Below are 20062 nucleotides of genomic sequence, written 5' to 3'. Positions count from 1 at the left end.
GTAGCATTTACAGCCAGCCACGTGGGGGCAAGATAGCCACGTCTGCATCCACCACTGAATCAGCGCCAATGTGTATACAGCGATATCTCCCCTTCCTACGTATAACAAAAGAATATGGCAGACACCTAGAACTGCTGGTGTATTCTTACATTGTTGCTATAGTTTTATTTTTAGTTTTAGGCTGCAGTTAGGGTTATGCAGTTAAGTTTAGGGTTAGGTTGCAGTTAGGATTAAAGTCAGGCTGTAGTTAGTGTTAGGCTGCAGTTAGGTTTAGCGTGCAGTTAGGGTTAGGCTGCAGTTAGGGGCAGTTAGGGTTAGGCTGCAGTTAGGGTGCAGTTAGGGTTAGGCTGCAGTTAGGGTTAGGCTGCAGTTAGGGTGCAGTTAGGGTTAGGCTGCAGTTAGGGTGCAGTTAGGGTTAGGGTGCAGTTAGGCTGCAGTTAGGGTGCAGTTAGGGTTAGGCTGCAGTTAGGCTGCAGTTAGGGTGCAGTTAGGGTTAGGCTGCAGTTAAGGTGCAGTTAGGGTTAGGCTGCAGTTAGGGTGCAGTTAGGCTGCAGTTAGGGTGCAGTTAGGGTTAGGCTGCAGTTAGCGTGCAGTTAGGGTTAGGCTGCAGTTAGGGTTAGGCTGCAGTTAGGGGCAGTTAGGGTTAGGCTGCAGTTAGGGTGCAGTTAGGGTTAGGCTGCAGTTAGGGTTAGGCTGCAGTTAGGGTGCAGTTAGGGTTAGGCTGCAGTTAGGGTGCAGTTAGGGTTAGGCTGCAGTTAGGGTGCAGTTAGGCTGCAGTTAGGGTGCAGTTAGGGTTAGGCTGCAGTTAGGCTGCAGTTAGGGTGCAGTTAGGGTTAGGCTGCAGTTAGGGTGCAGTTAGGGTTAGGCTGCAGTTAGGGTGCAGTTAGGCTGCAGTTAGGGTGCAGTTAGGGTTAGGCTGCAGTTAGCGTGCAGTTAGGGTTATGCTGCAGTTGGGGTTAGGATGAGGGCAGGGTTGCCTACCCTCCCAGAAGTCGTGGGAGGCTCCAGATTTCTTGGGTAACCCCCTCACCACGGAGGTGTAGGCACCTATCTCTTATTCCGCCCACTTCCTAGTGAAGTGGGCAGAATATTCCCGGTGATCGGCGGATCCGTAGGTAGGGGACGGCTCTAATGATGAGATTCTATGAGAATCGCATAATTTGGCTCCGCCCCCTATAAAAAATGCATTGTTTGCAGCAAATTGCCGCAAGGAGGCGGGGCTTAATTACGATAACCATCCAGTCCCGCACCCAACTCCACCCACCTGTTTCTCCTCCACGGGCTTCTTCCGGGAAGGAAACAGAAGAAGTCGGCAAGTATGGATTAGGGGCAGGATGCAGTTAGGGTTAGGCTGTAGGGTTAGGCTGCAGTTAGGGTTATGCTGTAGGGTTAGGCTGCAGTTAGGGTTAGACTGCAGTTAGGGTCAAATAGGACTGTCAAAATACTGATTGCTGACATGCCAAATGCTGACATTGTGATCCTGTTGACCTTTTGAATGTGGTCATTCTGTACGTAGACATGGAATACCACCATATAAGACACTTGGAAGAACACAGACAATGACTGTCGAAATATGTTCTAAATATCTGGACACAGACAGATAAAACCACACTCTCCACACAGGCGCAGTTTTAATAAACTTTAGTTTTTACAGTCTGTGAAATTTTATCACAGTGCCCGATTCATTACCGATTGCAACTGCGATTATAATAGCGATTACACACGCATTCTCACTGCGATAGTATGCTAATCCATTGCGATCGCTATGCCACCGCAGCACAACATAAGGACGCCCACTTTACCTTCTGTAATGTTTAGCAGGACTGCGAAACCATCGGTACAATCAAGTACCATCGCAGCCTCACGCACACTTGCACAAGGTCAGACCACCCACAAATGGCACTTCCTGTCAATCACTCTGCGATGTGCCTGCGTAGTCACCTCGGCCGGCTCACGCGCGCACTGTGATGCGCACGCAATGCGCAGAATGCAACAATCAGCCGATTGCGTGCATTTTAGCAACTGCGATCTTTGCTGAATCAGGCCCACAGTACGCAAGAGTTAAACAGTGATGCTTTCAAGTTGGTATTTGCCATGCCTCCTACAATCAGAGCGTTTCCGCAGGACACAGCCAATAACACAGATGACAGTTGGCAAATTTGGCTTAAAGTGTCGGTTACTTAAAATAACAGAATGTCCTACAAATTTGGAAGCAGATTCAACAACATTCCAGACATGTAACGGACTCCTTGTAGCCATGCTTGCAAGATTAGTAATAAACTAAGTGATTACTGTAATAAATAGAAGGGTGCAGGCGGGTAAGAATTGTACTTGCTCCTCTCTGATCTTTAAACATATCAGGATTGCGTGTTGTGTCCCTGATGCTTCTTACGCAATCTTTAATTAGGGCTGCTGACTTGCTAGCTTACAGTACATCCGGAAAGTATTCACAACGCTTCACTTTTTACACATTTTGTTATGTTACAGCCTTTTTCCAAAATGGAATAAATTAATTTTTGTCCTCAAAATGCTACACACAATACCCCATCATGACAACGTGTAAAGTTTTTTTGAGATTTTTGCAAATTTAATTTAGAAAACCACTGTACATAAGTATTCATGGCCTTTGCCATGAAGCTCAAAATTGAGCTCAGGTGCATCCTGCTTCCACTGATCATCCTTGAGATGTTCCTACAGCTTAATTTGAGTCCACCTGTGGTAAATTCAGTTGATTGGACATGATTTTGAAAGGCATACACCCGTCTATATAAGGCAGGGGTGGGGGTGTCTCGGGACACTAGCAGGGGTGCCTTAGGTTGGTGGTCCAGCACCAAATCAAATTCTTTATGGTCAATGTAATGTAAATATGTGGACAAACAGAAGCGCAAACCTGTCCCCCACCACATAACTGACCCTAAGGATGACTTTACTACATTTTTTTTCTGAATTTCTCAATAACAAACTTAAACTTAGGGGTGCCGGGAAAACAACGCTGATACTCTAGGGCGCCGTGATTCAAAAAAGTTTGGGAAGCACTGATGTAGAGATTGATATGTATTATCCGGTTTCTCCAGAAAAATTGATGTAAGCCTTGTTTACTGACACACAATGTCCGTTTTTCCCTTTATTACCATTCCTATGTCATTTATGTGAAAAACGATTCATTAATTTCAAAGTCCAATTCCCGGTAAGAGTCAGCTTTGGCATGACAATAAATAAAGCACAGGGACAGACACGTAACGTGGCCGGAGGTGACCTACGTGGAGACAACTTTACGTGGCCCTATTGCGTGTTACGTCAAAAACTAAATCTTTTAGTGTTGACGTCAGGAGAAAACACAACTAATGTCATCTACAAGGCAATCTTATAAGACCTCGGCTGAAAAAGACTAATGCCGTCAATTCAAAATAGCTCCCGTGTGATGCCGGGGAGGGTCGCTAGTTTAATCATATAATAATGTAGCCCATCCTTGGCAGGCAAGATGAAATCTTTTCAGTTTGCAGAATTTCCCAAGAATCTTGTGTAAAGCGAATGAAAGTATTATACATCGGTTTGGCCCATGGTTGAATCCAGGGCTCCGTATCTTGGGAGCTGTATACATTCAGGAAAAAAGTGGTTCTGACCTTGAGTGTGAAGCAGAGTCTTCTAAAAGTGGACACTGTAATGATCTAATACAGGAGCTTTGTTTAGTAGCAGTAATCAGGATCAGAGGTGTCTACAGGTAGGACTGCGAGGCCGGGAAAGAAAGTGAGAGAGACTTCTGCTCCCCAGAGTATAGTGCTCATTTATTGAAGACCGCACTTGTCAATATCTGCTGGAAAGTCATAGATTGTGCCCTGTTAGCCAGGTACTGTATGCTGCTATGTTGTCTGCATTAGCAGAGACCATGGGCATATCTACTGAGAGCCATCAGGTGTCCCTGACCTGCCAGGCCTAGTGTCACTATGACTGCTGACACTTTGTGGCCCTGAGAGCTTCCTGTTCTTTGTCTGACATCAATGCAGGAGATTAGAATCCCCACTCTAATCAGTGGTGGAACTGCCACACACGTGGCTGCAATTGAGCTGTAATGAATGCAACCAGCTACCCACATAAACTTGTATAGCTGCATGCGGTCATCACATATAGCAGCACCTATTTCCCATAGAGCACTATGGGGGTCATTCAGACCCGGTCGCAAGCGTTGATAGCTCGCAACCGGGTCGATGTTCTCCCACTGGGCATGCGCATGCGCGAGACCCGGCTAGCGACGGGCGCTCTGTCGCTAGGGGTCTCACACCAAAGGGGGCGAGCTGTTGATGGTGAGTGACAGCTCGCCCCGTTTGGGAGGCAGGCAGGGGGCATGGCCGGCCAAACGGAGGCGTTCCTGAAGGAACGCCTGCCGTTTGGGGGCGGCCCCACTGACATCGATCAGAGCAGGAAGCTCCCTGGGGCTTGCGAGTGCCGCGACCCAACCTTAGGGTCTCGTCGCAAGCCGCGATGGTCGCGATGGTCTTGGCCATCGCGACCATCACCCTGGTCGGTCGCTAGAGCTGTAGGTGGTAACCCACAGCTTAGCGATCGACTAAGAGGCGACACTACAAGATGCAAGTGGCCGCCCTCATTCAGAGCGACCGCTTGCATCTAACGACCGTCTCTGAATGAGGTCCTATGTGCTCACTGACGCTCAGTTGCCTTAAGGTCTTGTGTGCCTTAGTATAGGATTATAATAAAGACTGGTGCATACAGATGTGTCCTCTTGCATCTTTGCCGATCGCACTAACAAACGCGTGCACACATCACGCCATGCGATTACCCGCAGCAGCATACACTACGGTACGCTACGGCGCGCCCTGCGATCGCACCATGCAATCCTATGGACTCGCTGGTGCAAATGCGGTGTGGGTATCTGCTCGCAGCTGAACGCCTTGCGCCATACGTGGCCCGAAATAGTAAAGACTAGGGGGTTTATTTATGAAGTGTCAGATTGTGCAACCTGACTGTTCTGTTTGGGTTTATGCCCAATATTTAAAAGGGCAGTGCTTTTACTAGAAAGATGCGGCTAGTAAAAGCACTGCCCTTTTAAATATTGGGCATTAACATGAAAGAGAAGTACAGAACTTCGTCAAAAAAAAAACAACACAACAAGATCCTTGCGCTGAGACAAAGAAAAATGCCAGGTATATAATCAGAGGAGCAAGTAAAGGTAAGAATAGTCAGATACAATCCAAAATAAGGGCAGGAGGCAAACAGAATTGTTGGAAGTCACAAACCATGGTCAGGGCAGGCAGAAGACAAGGATACACCAAGCAAACTGATGTCAGTATAATCTGTAGACAAGGAACGGTCAGAGCAAGTAAAATTCAGTGATCGCAGCAGTAACAACAGTCAAAACAAGCAGATTATAAACAGCATTGCCTAAGTGAGCTTACACTATAACCAGCAATGAGTCAATGGTGCAGGCATCCAAATAAAAGACAGTAGTGACCAATCCCAGCAGCGGATCAATCAGTCCTCACAACACCAACAGTAATGCTAAGCACAAGAGTATTAGAGAAGTTAGGCAATGTCATGTCAACCAGTAGAAACAATAGAAATAGCCTGAATAGTAAATGAACACTTTCATCTGCCACTGTTTTAACCCTAGCCTCCTTTCCATAAGCTCTTTAAACTCTTCTCTTTCTTCTGTCTCCATCAACACCATCTCCCTTCCAACCCTTCAACACCATCTCCCTTCCAACCCTTCAACACCATCTCCCTTCCAACCCTTCAACACCATCTCTCTCCCAGCCTACAGTACCAATACGCTCTCCTTCCCAAATCACCAACACCATCTCCTCGACACACACCATCTGCCGTCCCCAGCCCAACCATCCATCGCCCTCCCAATACTCCAACACCATCAAATGACCTTATAATAAAGATGAGTGACAATGTTATGATGAGTAAACTTTAGTTGTGCATATTTAACATGAGGATTATTCCCATTGATTTTGTTGTTAGAAGAGTTTAAAATAACAAAAACAAACAATAAATTTCTCCATTATACAGCTCTTGGCTTGGAGTAAGTGAGCACCTATAAGAAATGAAATATACTTCTTTGTAACTTTTGGAAATAATTCCCTGGCTCCCTCTGTAATAGGCGATTAGGGAAGAGTACTATACATTTATTTGTTCCCACAGTAACTGGTCGACTGGTTCTGAATGTCGACAGTCATTTGTTCAACAACTAACATGTCGACATGCATTTAGGTCAACAGGGTTAAAATGTCTACACGTTCAGACATATGTTTTTTTTTGTTGAGTTTTAGAGTTTAGGTTAGGATTAGGCTAAAATAGGCAAAAAACATATTTCGACATATCTACACCAGATGTCGACAGAGGTAAACGGTCGACATCTGGTGTAAACATACTGAATGTCGATCTTCTGAATGTAGACAAGTCAAACCACACCTTTTCCCATCCTTCCCTAGTGTACAAGCCTGATTTACTACCTTATGCTGATATGAGTATCCATCCAAGTCATGTGGGGGTCTGTGCATCTGCAAGCGGGAAGCCGCTCCATCCATTGAATTACGCCGGTCGCAGCAACCGTCGTTATGTGTATTGGCACATGTATCGGCCCCATGCTAGGTGCAAGAGATCCGAACAGAAACAAGCCTCCCTTCCCCGTACGCACGGCTCAGAATCGCACGGAGCTTTTGATACACCCCCACGACCCTTCCATGGCATCCCAACAACTCAGGGCGGTTACGTGCAATTCACGCCACAAAATGCCTAACCCTAACCTCCCCCCAGGGGTGCTTAAACCTAACCCCCCCTCCCCGCACCCTAAACCTAACCGTCCCGAGGGGGTGCCTAACCGTAACCTCCCCTGGGGGTGCCTGATCCTAACCCCCCCTTCCCCTAGCCTAACCCTCCCGGGGGGTGCCTAACCCTAAGTCCCCCCCGGGAGACCCAAAATCTAACCCTCCCCCACCCCCCATGGCTATCCGCTCCCGGACCCCCGGCTTACCTACAATTGGTATGTCGGGAGTCGGGATTTTGGTGTGGGGCTAATGATAGGCGTCGGTATTTAGACACCTATCATTAGTCCCATGCCGTGAAGCCGGCGGTTGCCATTTTTTTTTTTTACATACAGTGCATGCGGTATGTAGTCAGGAAGCCGGTGGTCGAAATGGCGACTGCCGGCTTCCTGACTACATACCGCGTGCACTGTATGTAAAAACAAAATAACTGTCTTTGGGCCTGATACAGCAGCGCACTGCTAATCTCAGAATACCGATTATCGGGAATCTGCACGTGTGCAGGACCCATTCTGCGAGTGTGCAGAATGGTCCTGTGTAGATGCGCGCAGACCCTTGAATGCCTCTGCCTGATTGACAAGCAGAGGCATTTAAGGGGTGATGCGGGGGCAGGAGGCGGCCGCCGTTCCCAGAAATGGGGGCTTGTCCACCACGTTTTCCGGGAGTGACCAGCCCAGGATCTGTATTGATCAACACAGTGTCCTGGGCTTGCAAGCTGGCCAGTCTGAGTAAGCTGAGGCTTACTCAGCTGGCCGGAGGCCTGGAGCCGTCGACCATCGATGGTCGTGATGGTGAGATGGTGATTCCAGCCAGCGTCCTACGTCGCAGTGCTGGGATCGCAAATGCAGCAGGGGGTGTCATACACCTCCTGCTGCATTTGCATAATAGCAAGAATCACAATTGCAAAGCTGCCTGCGTGCATACATCATATACCTATAGCCTGCGTGCATACATCATATACCTATAGCCTGCGTGCATACATCATACATCTATAGTCTGCATGCATACATCATATACCTATAGCCTGCGTGCATACATCATATCTATAGCCTGCGTGCATACATCATATACCTATAGCCTGCGTGCATACATCATATACCTATAGCCTGCGTGCATACATCATCTACCTATAGCCTGCGTGCAGCTTTGCAATAGCGATCCTTGCTGAATCAGGCCATTTCTTCGTTAAGACTCAGAATCAACCCCATATAATACAAAACTAACGGAGATGTTAAATTCTACATGATAATGGTTGTGCTCCTGTTTTCTCCACATTTGTATTTGCTCATAAAGGGACCTATTCATCATCGATAAATGGCCCTGTAACCATGCAGAAATGCTAGTTTCCGCATATTTTAGTTACCGGCTATTCATTATCAGGGGTCCCAAATGGGCCACCTGATATTCAGCAAACTCTGACAACTGAAAGTTTTCGGAGCTTGCTTACGAGAAGAAGCCCCATCTTCAGACGCTGCTTGTTCTTGGGTCCCCGCTCCTTTCTATGGGAAGGAGTTTTTGGGGGATGTGCAGAGGGATCTGAACCGATTCCTCCGCCACCTCATCACTGCTTTCCCGGCGGCTTTGTGCATGCGTGAACTCGGATCACGTATGCATAGCCGTGCTGACAGGGAGGAGGTAAGTAACGCAGCTACTTCTGTAGCTGCGATACTAACAGAGGGGACTGCTGCTTTTCGGAGCAGCTGTCCCCATACCGGAGCACTGATGAATTGCTCCGGTGTCAGGTTTCCCCCGCTGCGAGTTGGATATGTAAGTATCTCTCGCAGCGAGATCAATACTTAGTCATCGGGGGCTTTACCAGTCTATATAATGGATGTGTGGCGATCCCTGTGGTTTTTTTTTTGGATCTGTATCTTCTTCCAGGTTTTGGATCTGGATTTGGTTTTGCAAAACCGCCGTTGCATGTTTTGGATTTTTCTAAAAATTTTTATAAAAACAGCTAAAATCACATAATTTGGGCTTGTTTTTGTTCCTACAGTATTATCAACCTTAATAACAATCATTTTCATGCCAGTATTTATTAACCACCTCACAGCTCACAATATTGTTTTCACTACTTTTCACCAATATAGGCCAAAGGCTGCAGCAAGCTGGCTGACTAAAGTAAGCGACAGAGCAGCGGCACAAATGCACGGCAGTTTGAAAAAATCTAGGACATCTATGAAACATTACCCAAATTGTGCAAAATGTCAAGAAAAGAGGTGCAAGATGGAATTATCCTTGGGCCCTCCCACACATTCTTATGTGGGATATTAAAAAGGACATGCACAGTTTAACAAACCAAGCACTTTAGCGACTAGGACTGACACTTTTGTGGCTGAAGTCCTTGGTTTGTTTGGGCTCCCACAAAACAATATTTTGGAAGGACTACCTCCAATCATTAAGGAGGAGATTGATGATGAGAATGTTGGTGGTGGAGATTGCATGTGCTGGTCCAAACTGCTGGTAGCTGATACTGGACTGCTTGTTATTCATTTATAAGTTATTATAATTTTCTTGGTCCTTTTCTGGGATGAAGATCCACTCCCAGCAGCAGAAGCAGGCCTAGCACTCAAGGATTCTTCTGAGGAATACTGGATAAAGGAGAAGTCACCTTGCCTTATCCTGGATGCAGAACTACCTCTGATTATTAGTGAAGATATTGATGATGAAGGTGTTGGCGGTGGAGATTGCAGGTGCTGGGATCTAGCTGAGGGAAGGGAGCTAACTTATGGTGCACTCTGTTGTTATTTTTTCAGCACCAGTTTCTGATTTTCCCAAAAATGTTCCATGAACTCGCTGCAAATGACGTAACAGGGAGGAGGTTCCTAGATGGTTGAGGTCCCTACCTCTACTTACTCTGGCTTCACAATGGCTACAGATGGCTTGACAATTGTTGTCTGGATTCAGTACAAATGACTCCACACATAAGAAGTGGATTTGACAATGGGCATGACAATGGGCTTTTCATTATCATGGGCATCAACTGTTTCCCTGATTTACACAAACTACATCCTCATCATCAACATCTTTTTTAGCGTCAGCTACACAAATATCCTCCTCATCCTGGTGCACTTCCACAGAAGCATCCTTGATTTTGCTTGATTGTGTTGCTCATCCCCACATTTGCAGAGGACGCACAAGTGGTGGAAGGAGGCTCCTCTTCAAGTACAGTATTGGAAAGGTCAAGCTCACACATGGCAGCCGCCGAAATATTTAAGTTCTTAGAAGTGGAGATGTTGCCCATAGCAACCAATCAGATTCTAGCTATTATCATCTAGAAGGTCTAGTTAAATGTTAAGTAGAATCTGATTGGTTGCTATGGGCAACATCTCAATTCTAAAGACCCGCCCTTTAGTAAATATACCCTTAATAGGTAGGCCCTTCTGCACAAGGCTTGCTTACAGTGTTGGTAAATGCCAATGACTCTCACTTTAGTAAATGTACCCCTTAGACTCTCCTCAGGGATTTGTGAGCACACAGTTGGTTCCTGTGCCCTAACGATTCTAACATCTACAGAGAGAAGGGCTTACATCATCATAAAATGCAGAACCACAAGTCATAAATAAAGGCCTTTCCTTGCCACTTCGTGTGGTGAGACGCATATTGCCAATTTTATGTCTTTCTGCAGCTAACTTTTCCTTTATTGTTTTTCTTTACGAATGTAAAAGATTGCTTCTTTGATATTAGATGCCCTGACTTAATCCCTGTATGCCCTTGGGCATCAGCTTTAGTAGATGATGTAGACGGACTAGTATCATCATATCTGGTAGCAGCTCAAGCACGAGTACTGTATGTGGTTCCTGCTCTCCTCTCAACTGATCGTTCTCCATATCAACAAACACGAACTAAGTGGGGTACAACACACACACATCAATTTGTACCAATTTTAAAAATTACACTGCGGTATCAATGACCTACAGTGTCACAATATTTTGTATTAATATTACACTGCGGTTCCACTCAGTTTCACAATATTTTTTAGGAATAATACACTGCTACCACTTACAGTGTAACAATATTTTTTAGGAACAATACACTGCGCTACCACATAGTTCCATATTCAATTTGAGGTGAAAAGTCTGAGGTCGGACTTTTTGCCATCATCAACGTTTTTTCCTGGGATAAAGTATCGGGCGTAGTCAGTTAAGAATCGGCGAAAACGGGACCCAGAGGAAAGGTAAGTATCGAAAAGTCCTGTCTATTTTGGGGAAATCAGCTTGTCACCCCCCCTAAAGATGGTCTGACATGGGGGATCACTATGGGTACCCACTGATTTGGCCTGCAGAAGGCAATTGGGGTTTTTAAACAGCCGTGGCAAGTGCATAAATGCGTCTTTGAAGAAGTGGTGAAGAATAGCACTTAGCTTTCTTTTTTGGAAAAAATAACTAGTCCCATCAAATTTGGGGTATATGAAAATGGGTGCAAGCATATTTTTAAGTCCCTAAAATGATTTTTAAAAATTCTTCAAAAATCCACCTGCCGCAACCACCTGCATTCTAGAAAACACCTGCAGTATACTTGGGGACTCCCCCTGAGTCAATTTCACTAGTTTTTAAGTTTGTCCTTCAACTGCACCTGCAAAAAGTCTTTGAAAGTGAATATGGAGATAAGTGAAAATGGCGAAAATGACGTCATCGGAGATAAATTGGACTTTTCGCTCCAAATTGAATATGGCCCTTAGTGTCACAATATTTTTTAGGAATATTACACTGCGGTTTCACTTACAGTGTCACAATAAGTGTATAAATACTACAGGCTGACCGGCAGCATCACACTAAAAATATAAATAAAATATGTATATTATATATATATATATATATATACATACATACACATATGTACAGTATATATATATATATATATATATATATATATAAATATATATATATATATATACACACATACAGTATATTACACTGGAGTACAGCACACACAAAAAAATTATTATTAATATTATTATTAGAGCTTTTAGTTTTTTTCACACTGGGTACCCCTGAAGGACGCAACAGCCCCTTTGATGGATGGACAGAGCACCCCTGGAGGACACAGCAGCCCCTTTGATGGATGGACAGAGCACCCCTGGAGAACACAGTAGCCCCTTTGATGGATGGACAGAGCACCCCTGGAGGACACAGCAGCCCCTTTGATGGAGGACACAGCAGCCCCTTTGATGGATGGACAGAGCACCCCTGGAGAACACAGTAGCCCCTTTGATGGATGGACAGAGCACCCCTGGAGGACACAGCAGCCCCTTTGATGGAGGACACAGCAGCCCCTTTGATGGATGGACAGAGCACCCCTGGAGAACACAGTAGCCCCTTTGATGGACGGGCATAGTACCCCTAGACAAGGGATGAGGAACCTTCTTCCCGGGGGCCGTATAAGGCCCTCGGAATCATTTGGTCTGGCCCTCTGAACTTTTCTCTGCTAGCCTCATCTGGATAGCAGGGTGCCTAGAATCGCACACTGCCGCCAGAATCTATGCAGCCGTGCCACCTGGAGCGTCCTTAGGAAGCTTCAGACAGTCACACTGCTGCCCTTACAGCTCCCCAGAGCATCCCAAAGATGCTCCGGGCATTGCTGTAATCACCGGCGATTGTGGCCCCACCCCTTGTAATGTCACACAGAGGGGGCGTAGCCTGTACAAGGCCTGCGAATAATGTTCTATATATCAAAATGGCCCTCAACAGAAAAAAGGTTCCCCACCCCTGCCCTAGACTGACAGAGAACCCCTGAAGGACACAGCAGTTCCTTTGATGGACGGGCATAGTACCGCTAGACCGACAGAGAACCCCTGGAGGACACAGCAGCCCCTTTGATGGACGGACAGAGCACCTTTAGACCAACAGAGCACCCCTGGAGGACACATACGTCTGTTCTCCACAGCCGGAGTGAAAATGGCGCTGATGACCGGGGACCTTTATAGATTCCAGAACCCGCGAGACTCTCACAGCGGTAGGATGACGTTTTGCCTCGTTTTGGGATCTGAGTCCTGGATCCCAAAAACCCAAACCGGACTCAGATCCCAGCCCAGATCGTGAAGTTCGGATGGGTCCGATTCTCATAGAACAAGACCCGCTCATCTCTAGTCTATATGGTGTCATTGCAGTAGCTGGAACACAAAGTCATATTTCATTCTCTACAGCAGCCCTAAATGTTGGCGCGTTGGTATATGTTGGGTATGTGGAGATATTGTGGCTTATTTGGGAGCAAATCAAAAAAGCAGCAAGTAACTTTATATCTGGAGAAAACCATGTTTCAATGAAAATGGTATAAATACATGTGTTAGTTCTGCATTCAGGGTACATTTTTGCATGTAGCCCACAAATGCTGGACAGTTATTATGATTGCACTGGAATTTAGATTTTAAGGCATGATTGGAAGATGCGCGCTAATGCCACCACTAATGCCACCACAGCTGCGAATTTATACTCAGCGGTTGTTTGAATATACCTGTATGCAAATTTCGCAGCCACTTGGATTTGTATTGAGACACCCACTGGCGGCTTCCCAGATCCAAGTGGCTGCGTACAGACGCAGCTCAGCCACAGATCGGTCTATTATCGTCCTCCTGACTAAGCCTATGGTCACAGGAACTGGAACGCCAGAGTAAGTGTTACTGCGTATGGGATCACAGTCACTGGCTGAGACACTCTAAAAATGGTTGAGACACACCTGCGTTTGAGTCGCCACCCCACCGTTGCCGCCCACAAATGGCTCTTGCCTGTCAGTAACTTGAATAAATAAATCCTCACTGCAGGCGACAACGTCACAGTGCGACTCAGATGCATGTGCGGATTACCAATAATCGCTCAACTGCATAAACATATCGCCATTGCGTCCATCTCTGAATCAGGACCTCTATGCTTTCATTCTCTCCCTCCATCCCTCCCATTCTCTCCCTCCATCCCTCTCATTCTCTCCATCCATCTCTCTCATTCTCTCCCTCCATCTCTCTCATTCTCTCCATCCATCTCTCTCATTCTCTCCCTCCATCATTCCCATTCTCTCCCTCCATCCCACTCATTCTCTCCCTCCATCTCTCTCATTCTCTCCCTCCATCCCTCTCATTCTCTCCCTCCATCCCTCTCATTCTCTCCCTCCATCCCTCTCATTCTCTCCCTCCATCACGCTCATTTTCTCTCTCAATCTCTCTCATTCTCTCCCTCCATCACGCTCATTTTCTCCCTCCATCTCATTCATTCTCTCCCTCCATCTCATTCATTCTCTCCCTCCATCTCATTCATTCTCTCCCTCCATCTCATTCATTCTCTCCCTCCATCTCATTCATTCTCTCTCTCCATCTCTCTCATCCTCTCCCTCCATCTCTCTCATTCTCTCCCTCCATCCTTCTCATTCTCTCCCTCCATCTCTCTCATTCTCTCCCTCCATCTCTCTCATTCTCTCCCTCCATCACGCTCATTTTCTCTCTCAATCTCTCTCATTCTCTCCCTCCATCACGCTCATTTTCTCCATCTCATTCATTCTCTCCCTCCATCTCATTCATTCTCTCCCTCCATCTCATTCATTCTCTCCCTCCATCTATCTCATGTCCTTCCCCAACCCATCTCATTCTCTCACTCCATCCCTCTCATTCTCTCCCTCCATCCCTCTCATTCTCTCCCTCCATCACGCTCATTTTCTCCCTCCATCACGCTCATTTTCTCCCTCCATCACGCTTATTCTCTCCCTCCATCTCATTCATTCTCTCCCTCCATCTCATTCATTCTCTCCCTCCATCTATCTCATGTCCTTCCCCCACCCATCTCATTCTCTCACTCCATCTCTCTCATTTTTTCCCTACATCCATCTCATTCTCTCCCTCCATCTCTCTCATTCTCTCCCTCCATCCTTCTCATGTCCTTCCCCATCCCTCTCATTCTCTCCCTCCATCATTTTCTCCCTTCATCTCGCCCATTCTCTTCCTCCATCCATCTCATTCTCTCCGTCCATCTCTCTCATTCTCTCCCTCCATCTCTCTCATTCTCTCCCTCCACCTCTCTCATTTTCTCCCTCCATCTACTTCATTCTCTCCCTCCATCTAATTAATTCTCTCCCTCCATTTCTCTCATTCTCTCCCTCCATCCATCTCATTCTCTCCGTCCATCCATCTCATTCTCTCCCTCCATCCATCTCATTCTCTCCCTCTATCCATCTCATGTCCTTCCCCATCCCTCTCATTCTCTCCCTCCATCATTTTCTCCCTTCATCTCATTCATTCTCTCTCTCCATCTCTCTCATCCTCTCCCTCCATCTCTCTCATTCTCTCCCTCCATCCTTCTCATTCTCTCCCTCCATCTCTCTCATTCTCTCCCTCCATCTCTCTCATTCTCTCCCTCCATCACGCTCATTTTCTCTCTCAATCTCTCTCATTCTCTCCCTCCATCACGCTCATTTTCTCCATCTCATTCATTCTCTCCCTCCATCTCATTCATTCTCTCCCTCCATCTCATTCATTCTCTCCCTCCATCTATCTCATGTCCTTCCCCAACCCATCTCATTCTCTCACTCCATCCCTCTCATTCTCTCCCTCCATCCCTCTCATTCTCTCCCTCCATCACGCTCATTTTCTCCCTCCATCACGCTCATTTTCTCCCTCCATCACGCTTATTCTCTCCCTCCATCTCATTCATTCTCTCCCTCCATCTCATTCATTCTCTCCCTCCATCTATCTCATGTCCTTCCCCCACCCATCTCATTCTCTCACTCCATCTCTCTCATTTTTTCCCTACATCCATCTCATTCTCTCCCTCCATCTCTCTCATTCTCTCCCTCCATCCTTCTCATGTCCTTCCCCATCCCTCTCATTCTCTCCCTCCATCATTTTCTCCCTTCATCTCGCCCATTCTCTTCCTCCATCCATCTCATTCTCTCCGTCCATCTCTCTCATTCTCTCCCTCCATCTCTCTCATTCTCTCCCTCCACCTCTCTCATTTTCTCCCTCCATCTACTTCATTCTCTCCCTCCATCTAATTAATTCTCTCCCTCCATTTCTCTCATTCTCTCCCTCCATCCATCTCATTCTCTCCGTCCATCCATCTCATTCTCTCCCTCCATCCATCTCATTCTCTCCCTCTATCCATCTCATGTCCTTCCCCATCCGTCTCATTCTCTCCCTCCATCATTTTCTCCCTTCATCTCGCCCATTCTCTTCCTCCATCCATCTCATTCTCTCTCTCCATCCCTCGTATTCTGGGTCTCAATTTTCTCCTCAATCTCTCATTCACTCCCTCCATCTATCATTCTCTCCCTCCATCCCTCTCATTTTTTCCTCTACCCATCTCATTCTCTCCCCCCATTTATCATTCTATCCCTCCATCTCTCTCCATCTATCAGTCTCTCCCTCCCTGCATCTATTTAATTCTCTCCATCCATCACTCTCTCCCTACATATCTCTCATTTTTTCTGTCACAACCGGGCACTAGGGATACCTCTGTAGAGGTCAAGTACCGGAGGATTAGGGTGGTAGAGCAGCAACTGATGGGGGTGACAGAAATAATGTCTTCCTATTGTGACCAAACCCAGGTTTGGCTAGACCTGCCCAGAGGCACGGAGTTTAAGCCACTTGGTGGTATTCACCAGTGACCTCTCCTATTGGGAATTGGGTTTCACCCACACCAAGTGAGCAGATCGCTGCCCTCTGGACAGGTACCTGGGAGTGGCAGAAGACAGATATATAATACTAGAATTGGGATGGCACTGGGAAACACTGGAGAAAGGAGTGGCACTGGAAATAGACCATACGCAGGTTTGCTCTGGGAAACACACAAGATCCTGAGACTGACTTGCTATCCAAACACTGAATGCTGTAAGAAACACCAGAGATCCAGATGCAGCTTCGCTCAGAGTAACAACACTGGAGAACAATGTGAGAGCTGAACATGTCAGGGAAATCAGCATGAGAGGTGAAACTTGGAACACTGGTAATCAGCTAACAGCTAAAACATGTAACACAGGGAGTCAACATGAGAGCTGAACAGCACACCAGAAATCAGCATGAGAGCTGATACATATAACACAGGGAATCAGCTTGAGTGCTGAACTGCACACTGCAGAGAGAATCGCTGGAATTCACTGGAAGTTGAAGACAACAGGGAGCCTGGAGTGAAGAAATAGTACTCAGTCACTGGAACACTGAAGACATGAAGTAAATGAAGTTGATCAGGCAACTTCCTGTTCCTGGAGTCAGACCTAAATAGCTCTAGGCAGTTGGTCATTGGATCAGGAGATCAGCTGAGTGACCGCAGGACTACCATTGGGAGAGACTAGTCAGGTGGCAAGGACCAACATTGCTGCAGCCATGCCCGCCACCGCGGGTACCAGGATGCACACGTGTGGAAAACCTACAGTAGCAGACCCTGGGGAGCATACTCAGCCCACCACTCACCACCTACACACGGCAACAGAACACCCAAGCCCATGGATCCTGGCACAGTGATGAGTAACGGCCGATCATGCTGCCACTCTCCCTCCATATCTCTCATTCTCTCCCTCCATTCATCTAATTATCTCCCTCCATTTCTCTCCATCCATCCTTCTCATTCACTCCCTCTACCCATTTCATTCTCTCCCTCCATTTATCATTCTCTCCCTCCTTCTCTCATTCCCTCCCTCCAGATTTCTCATCCTCTACCTCCATCCATCCCTCTCATTCTCTCCATCCATCCCTCTCTTCTCTCCCTCCATCCCTCTAACTCAATGCCTTAATTTTTCATCCTCTCTTTATCCTTCTCTCCCTCATGCCACCCTTCACTCATTCTCCCTCTCATGCCACCCCTCTCTCATTCTTCCATCCCGACCCTCACTCTCATTCTTTGCCTCGATCACTCATCCCCCCCCTCACTTCTTCACTTTTCACTATTTGCAGCCAGTACCAAGGAATCTCTGTGTACACAGGAAATGGCACTGAATGTGCTTCCTATGGAATCTCACATTGATGTAAAAAAAAAACTGATCGAAACTTGATAATCCATATTCCAGAGATTTTGCTTGTGTACAAATAACTACTGTATGTGAGGCCATGTGTGATTATATCCTACAAATGCACCTCGATGTACCTCTGCTGCTCTAGCTGACGTTCTCTGTGTATTCCAGGCATTGAACCATCTATCGTCATCCTGGTGTTCGGGCTGGTGTTTGCCTTGGCTCTAGGCGGTGTTGCAGTCTCTTATCTCATCAGGTAAATCCATGTGCAGATGTTCTAGTTTGCAGGATGTGAATGGGATTATAGGACATAACTAGGATGTGAGGAGTGTGGAGAGGATGTGCTCCTGAAGTTTAACAAGTACACGTTCATTTTCCCTTGCTGAAAGGTACAAAGTGAGCCTGATTGAGAGTTGGACGCAGTGTCGAGGGCAATGTCTTTGTTGCTATGTGTGCGGTATTTGTCAGCGGTATGCAGAGTTATTAGCATCACTACCGGACCTGCAGCTACACCAAACAGTCCAGGTGCTTGACCAGGTGTCAGGTTTATTGTAGTGTAGTAAAGATGGGTCTCCATTACCATCTCCCTCCCCCCACCAACACCATCTCCCTTTACCTTCTTAATAGTCCACCAACACCATCTCCCTTTATCTTCTTAATAGTCCACCAACACCATCTCCCTTCCAATGCAATCTCTCTCCCAGCCTACCAATACCCTCTCCTTCCCAAGTCACCAACACCATCTCCCTTTATCTACTGAATAGTCCACCAACACCATCTCCCTTTATCCTCTTAATAGTCCACCAACACCATCTCTCTTTATCTTCTTAATAGTCCACCAACACCATCTCTCTTTATCTTCTTAATAGTCCACCAACACCATCTCTCTTTATCTTCTTAATAGTCCACCAACACCATCTCCCTTTATCTTCTTAATAGTCCACCAACACCATCTCTCTTTATCTTCTTAATAGTCCACCAACACCATCTCTCTTTATCTTCTTAATAGTCCACCAACACCATCTCTCTTTATCTTCTTAATAGTCCACCAACACCATCTCTCTTTATCTTCTTAAACAGTCCACCAACACCATCTCCCTTCCAATGCCATCTTTCTCCCAGCCTACCAATACCCTCTCCTTCCCAAGTCACCAACACCATCTAGTCGACACACACCATCTGCCACCCAGCAACACCATCCATCGCCCTCCCAATGCTCCAGCACCATCAATTACCTGACAATGTTATGATGAGTAAATTTTCACTTACTGTATAAAATACTTTTTAGTAGTGGAAATTTAACATGAGGATTATTCTTACTGATTTTTTTATTAGAAGAGTTTAAAATACAAAACACAAACAATAAATTACTCCTTTATACAGCTCTTGTCTTGGAGCAAGTGAGCTATGATATATGAAATATACTTCTTTGTAACTTTTGGATAGAATTCCCTGGCTCTCTCCCTAATAGGCGATTAGGGAAGAGTGCATAGTACATTTATCTCTGTCCAATTATCTGCTCCCACAGTAACAGGTCGTCTGGTTGACATTTAGAATGTTGACACCACTTTGTTAACAGTCAATGTGGACAGTCAGTTCAATAACTAAACTGTCGACATGAATTTAGGTCAGGGTTAAAAAGTCTACACGTTCAGAATGTTGACATTTAACATGTCGACAAAGCTTGTGTTGAGTTTTATAGTTAAGGTTAGGATTAGGGTTAGGTTATAATCTGCAAAAACCATATTTTGACATTCTCTGGTGTAGACACACTGAATGTCGATCTTCTGAATGTAGACAAGTCATACCATACCTGTTCCCATCCTTCCCTAGTGTACAAGCCTGAGTTACTACCGTATGCCGATATGAGTATCCATTCAAGTCATGCGCATCTTTACTACATACGTGGCAATTAGCGTCACGCATGGCACAAGGCGTGCTCCCACGAGTGGATAGACGCATTGGGTTCGCACCCGCGAGTCCATAGGATTGCATAGTGCCATCGGCAAAGGTGCAAGAGAACACATCTGTAGTAGTTACAGCCATACTCACAGTTACACACTAGTTCATCTGGATGGAGCGGAGTGTGACGGAACATACAGAGCACCAGCCGGTGATGTATGTTGGCAGCAGAAGTATACAAGGATACGCAGTATATACAGGTCAATATGCAGGATACGATAGCACAGTCTCTAGAGCTAAATTGAATATTCCGTGTTCCACTGTGACTCTCATACACCAAACAGCGGCCATCTTGGTTAGGTAAAATGCTTCAACTAAGAAGCATTTATGGAGGCAGCGCAGTAGTGCACTCCATATTCCAACAGTTTTTAGTCTGCACATGTATCCGAGCC

General features: G+C 46.2%; 1 protein-coding gene across 1 annotated transcript in view; it reads left to right on the top strand.

The window, feature by feature from the left end:
• Positions 1-20062, top strand: part of LOC148522734 (retinal guanylyl cyclase 2-like) — a 118981-nt gene that overhangs the window by 8885 nt on the left and 90034 nt on the right. The window contains exon 4 of the mRNA XM_088473809.1: positions 17880-17964. Within this exon, the coding sequence (XP_088329935.1) occupies positions 17880-17964 (85 nt within the window). The remainder of the gene's footprint in view (positions 1-17879; positions 17965-20062) is intronic.

The sequence above is a fragment of the Taudactylus pleione genome, unplaced genomic scaffold (assembly GCF_031769625.1).
Source record: "Taudactylus pleione unplaced genomic scaffold, aTauple2 ptg000140l, whole genome shotgun sequence".
In the NCBI taxonomy this organism is placed as follows: Eukaryota; Metazoa; Chordata; class Amphibia; order Anura; family Myobatrachidae; genus Taudactylus; species Taudactylus pleione.
This window is presented reverse-complemented; position numbering and strand designations above follow the sequence as displayed.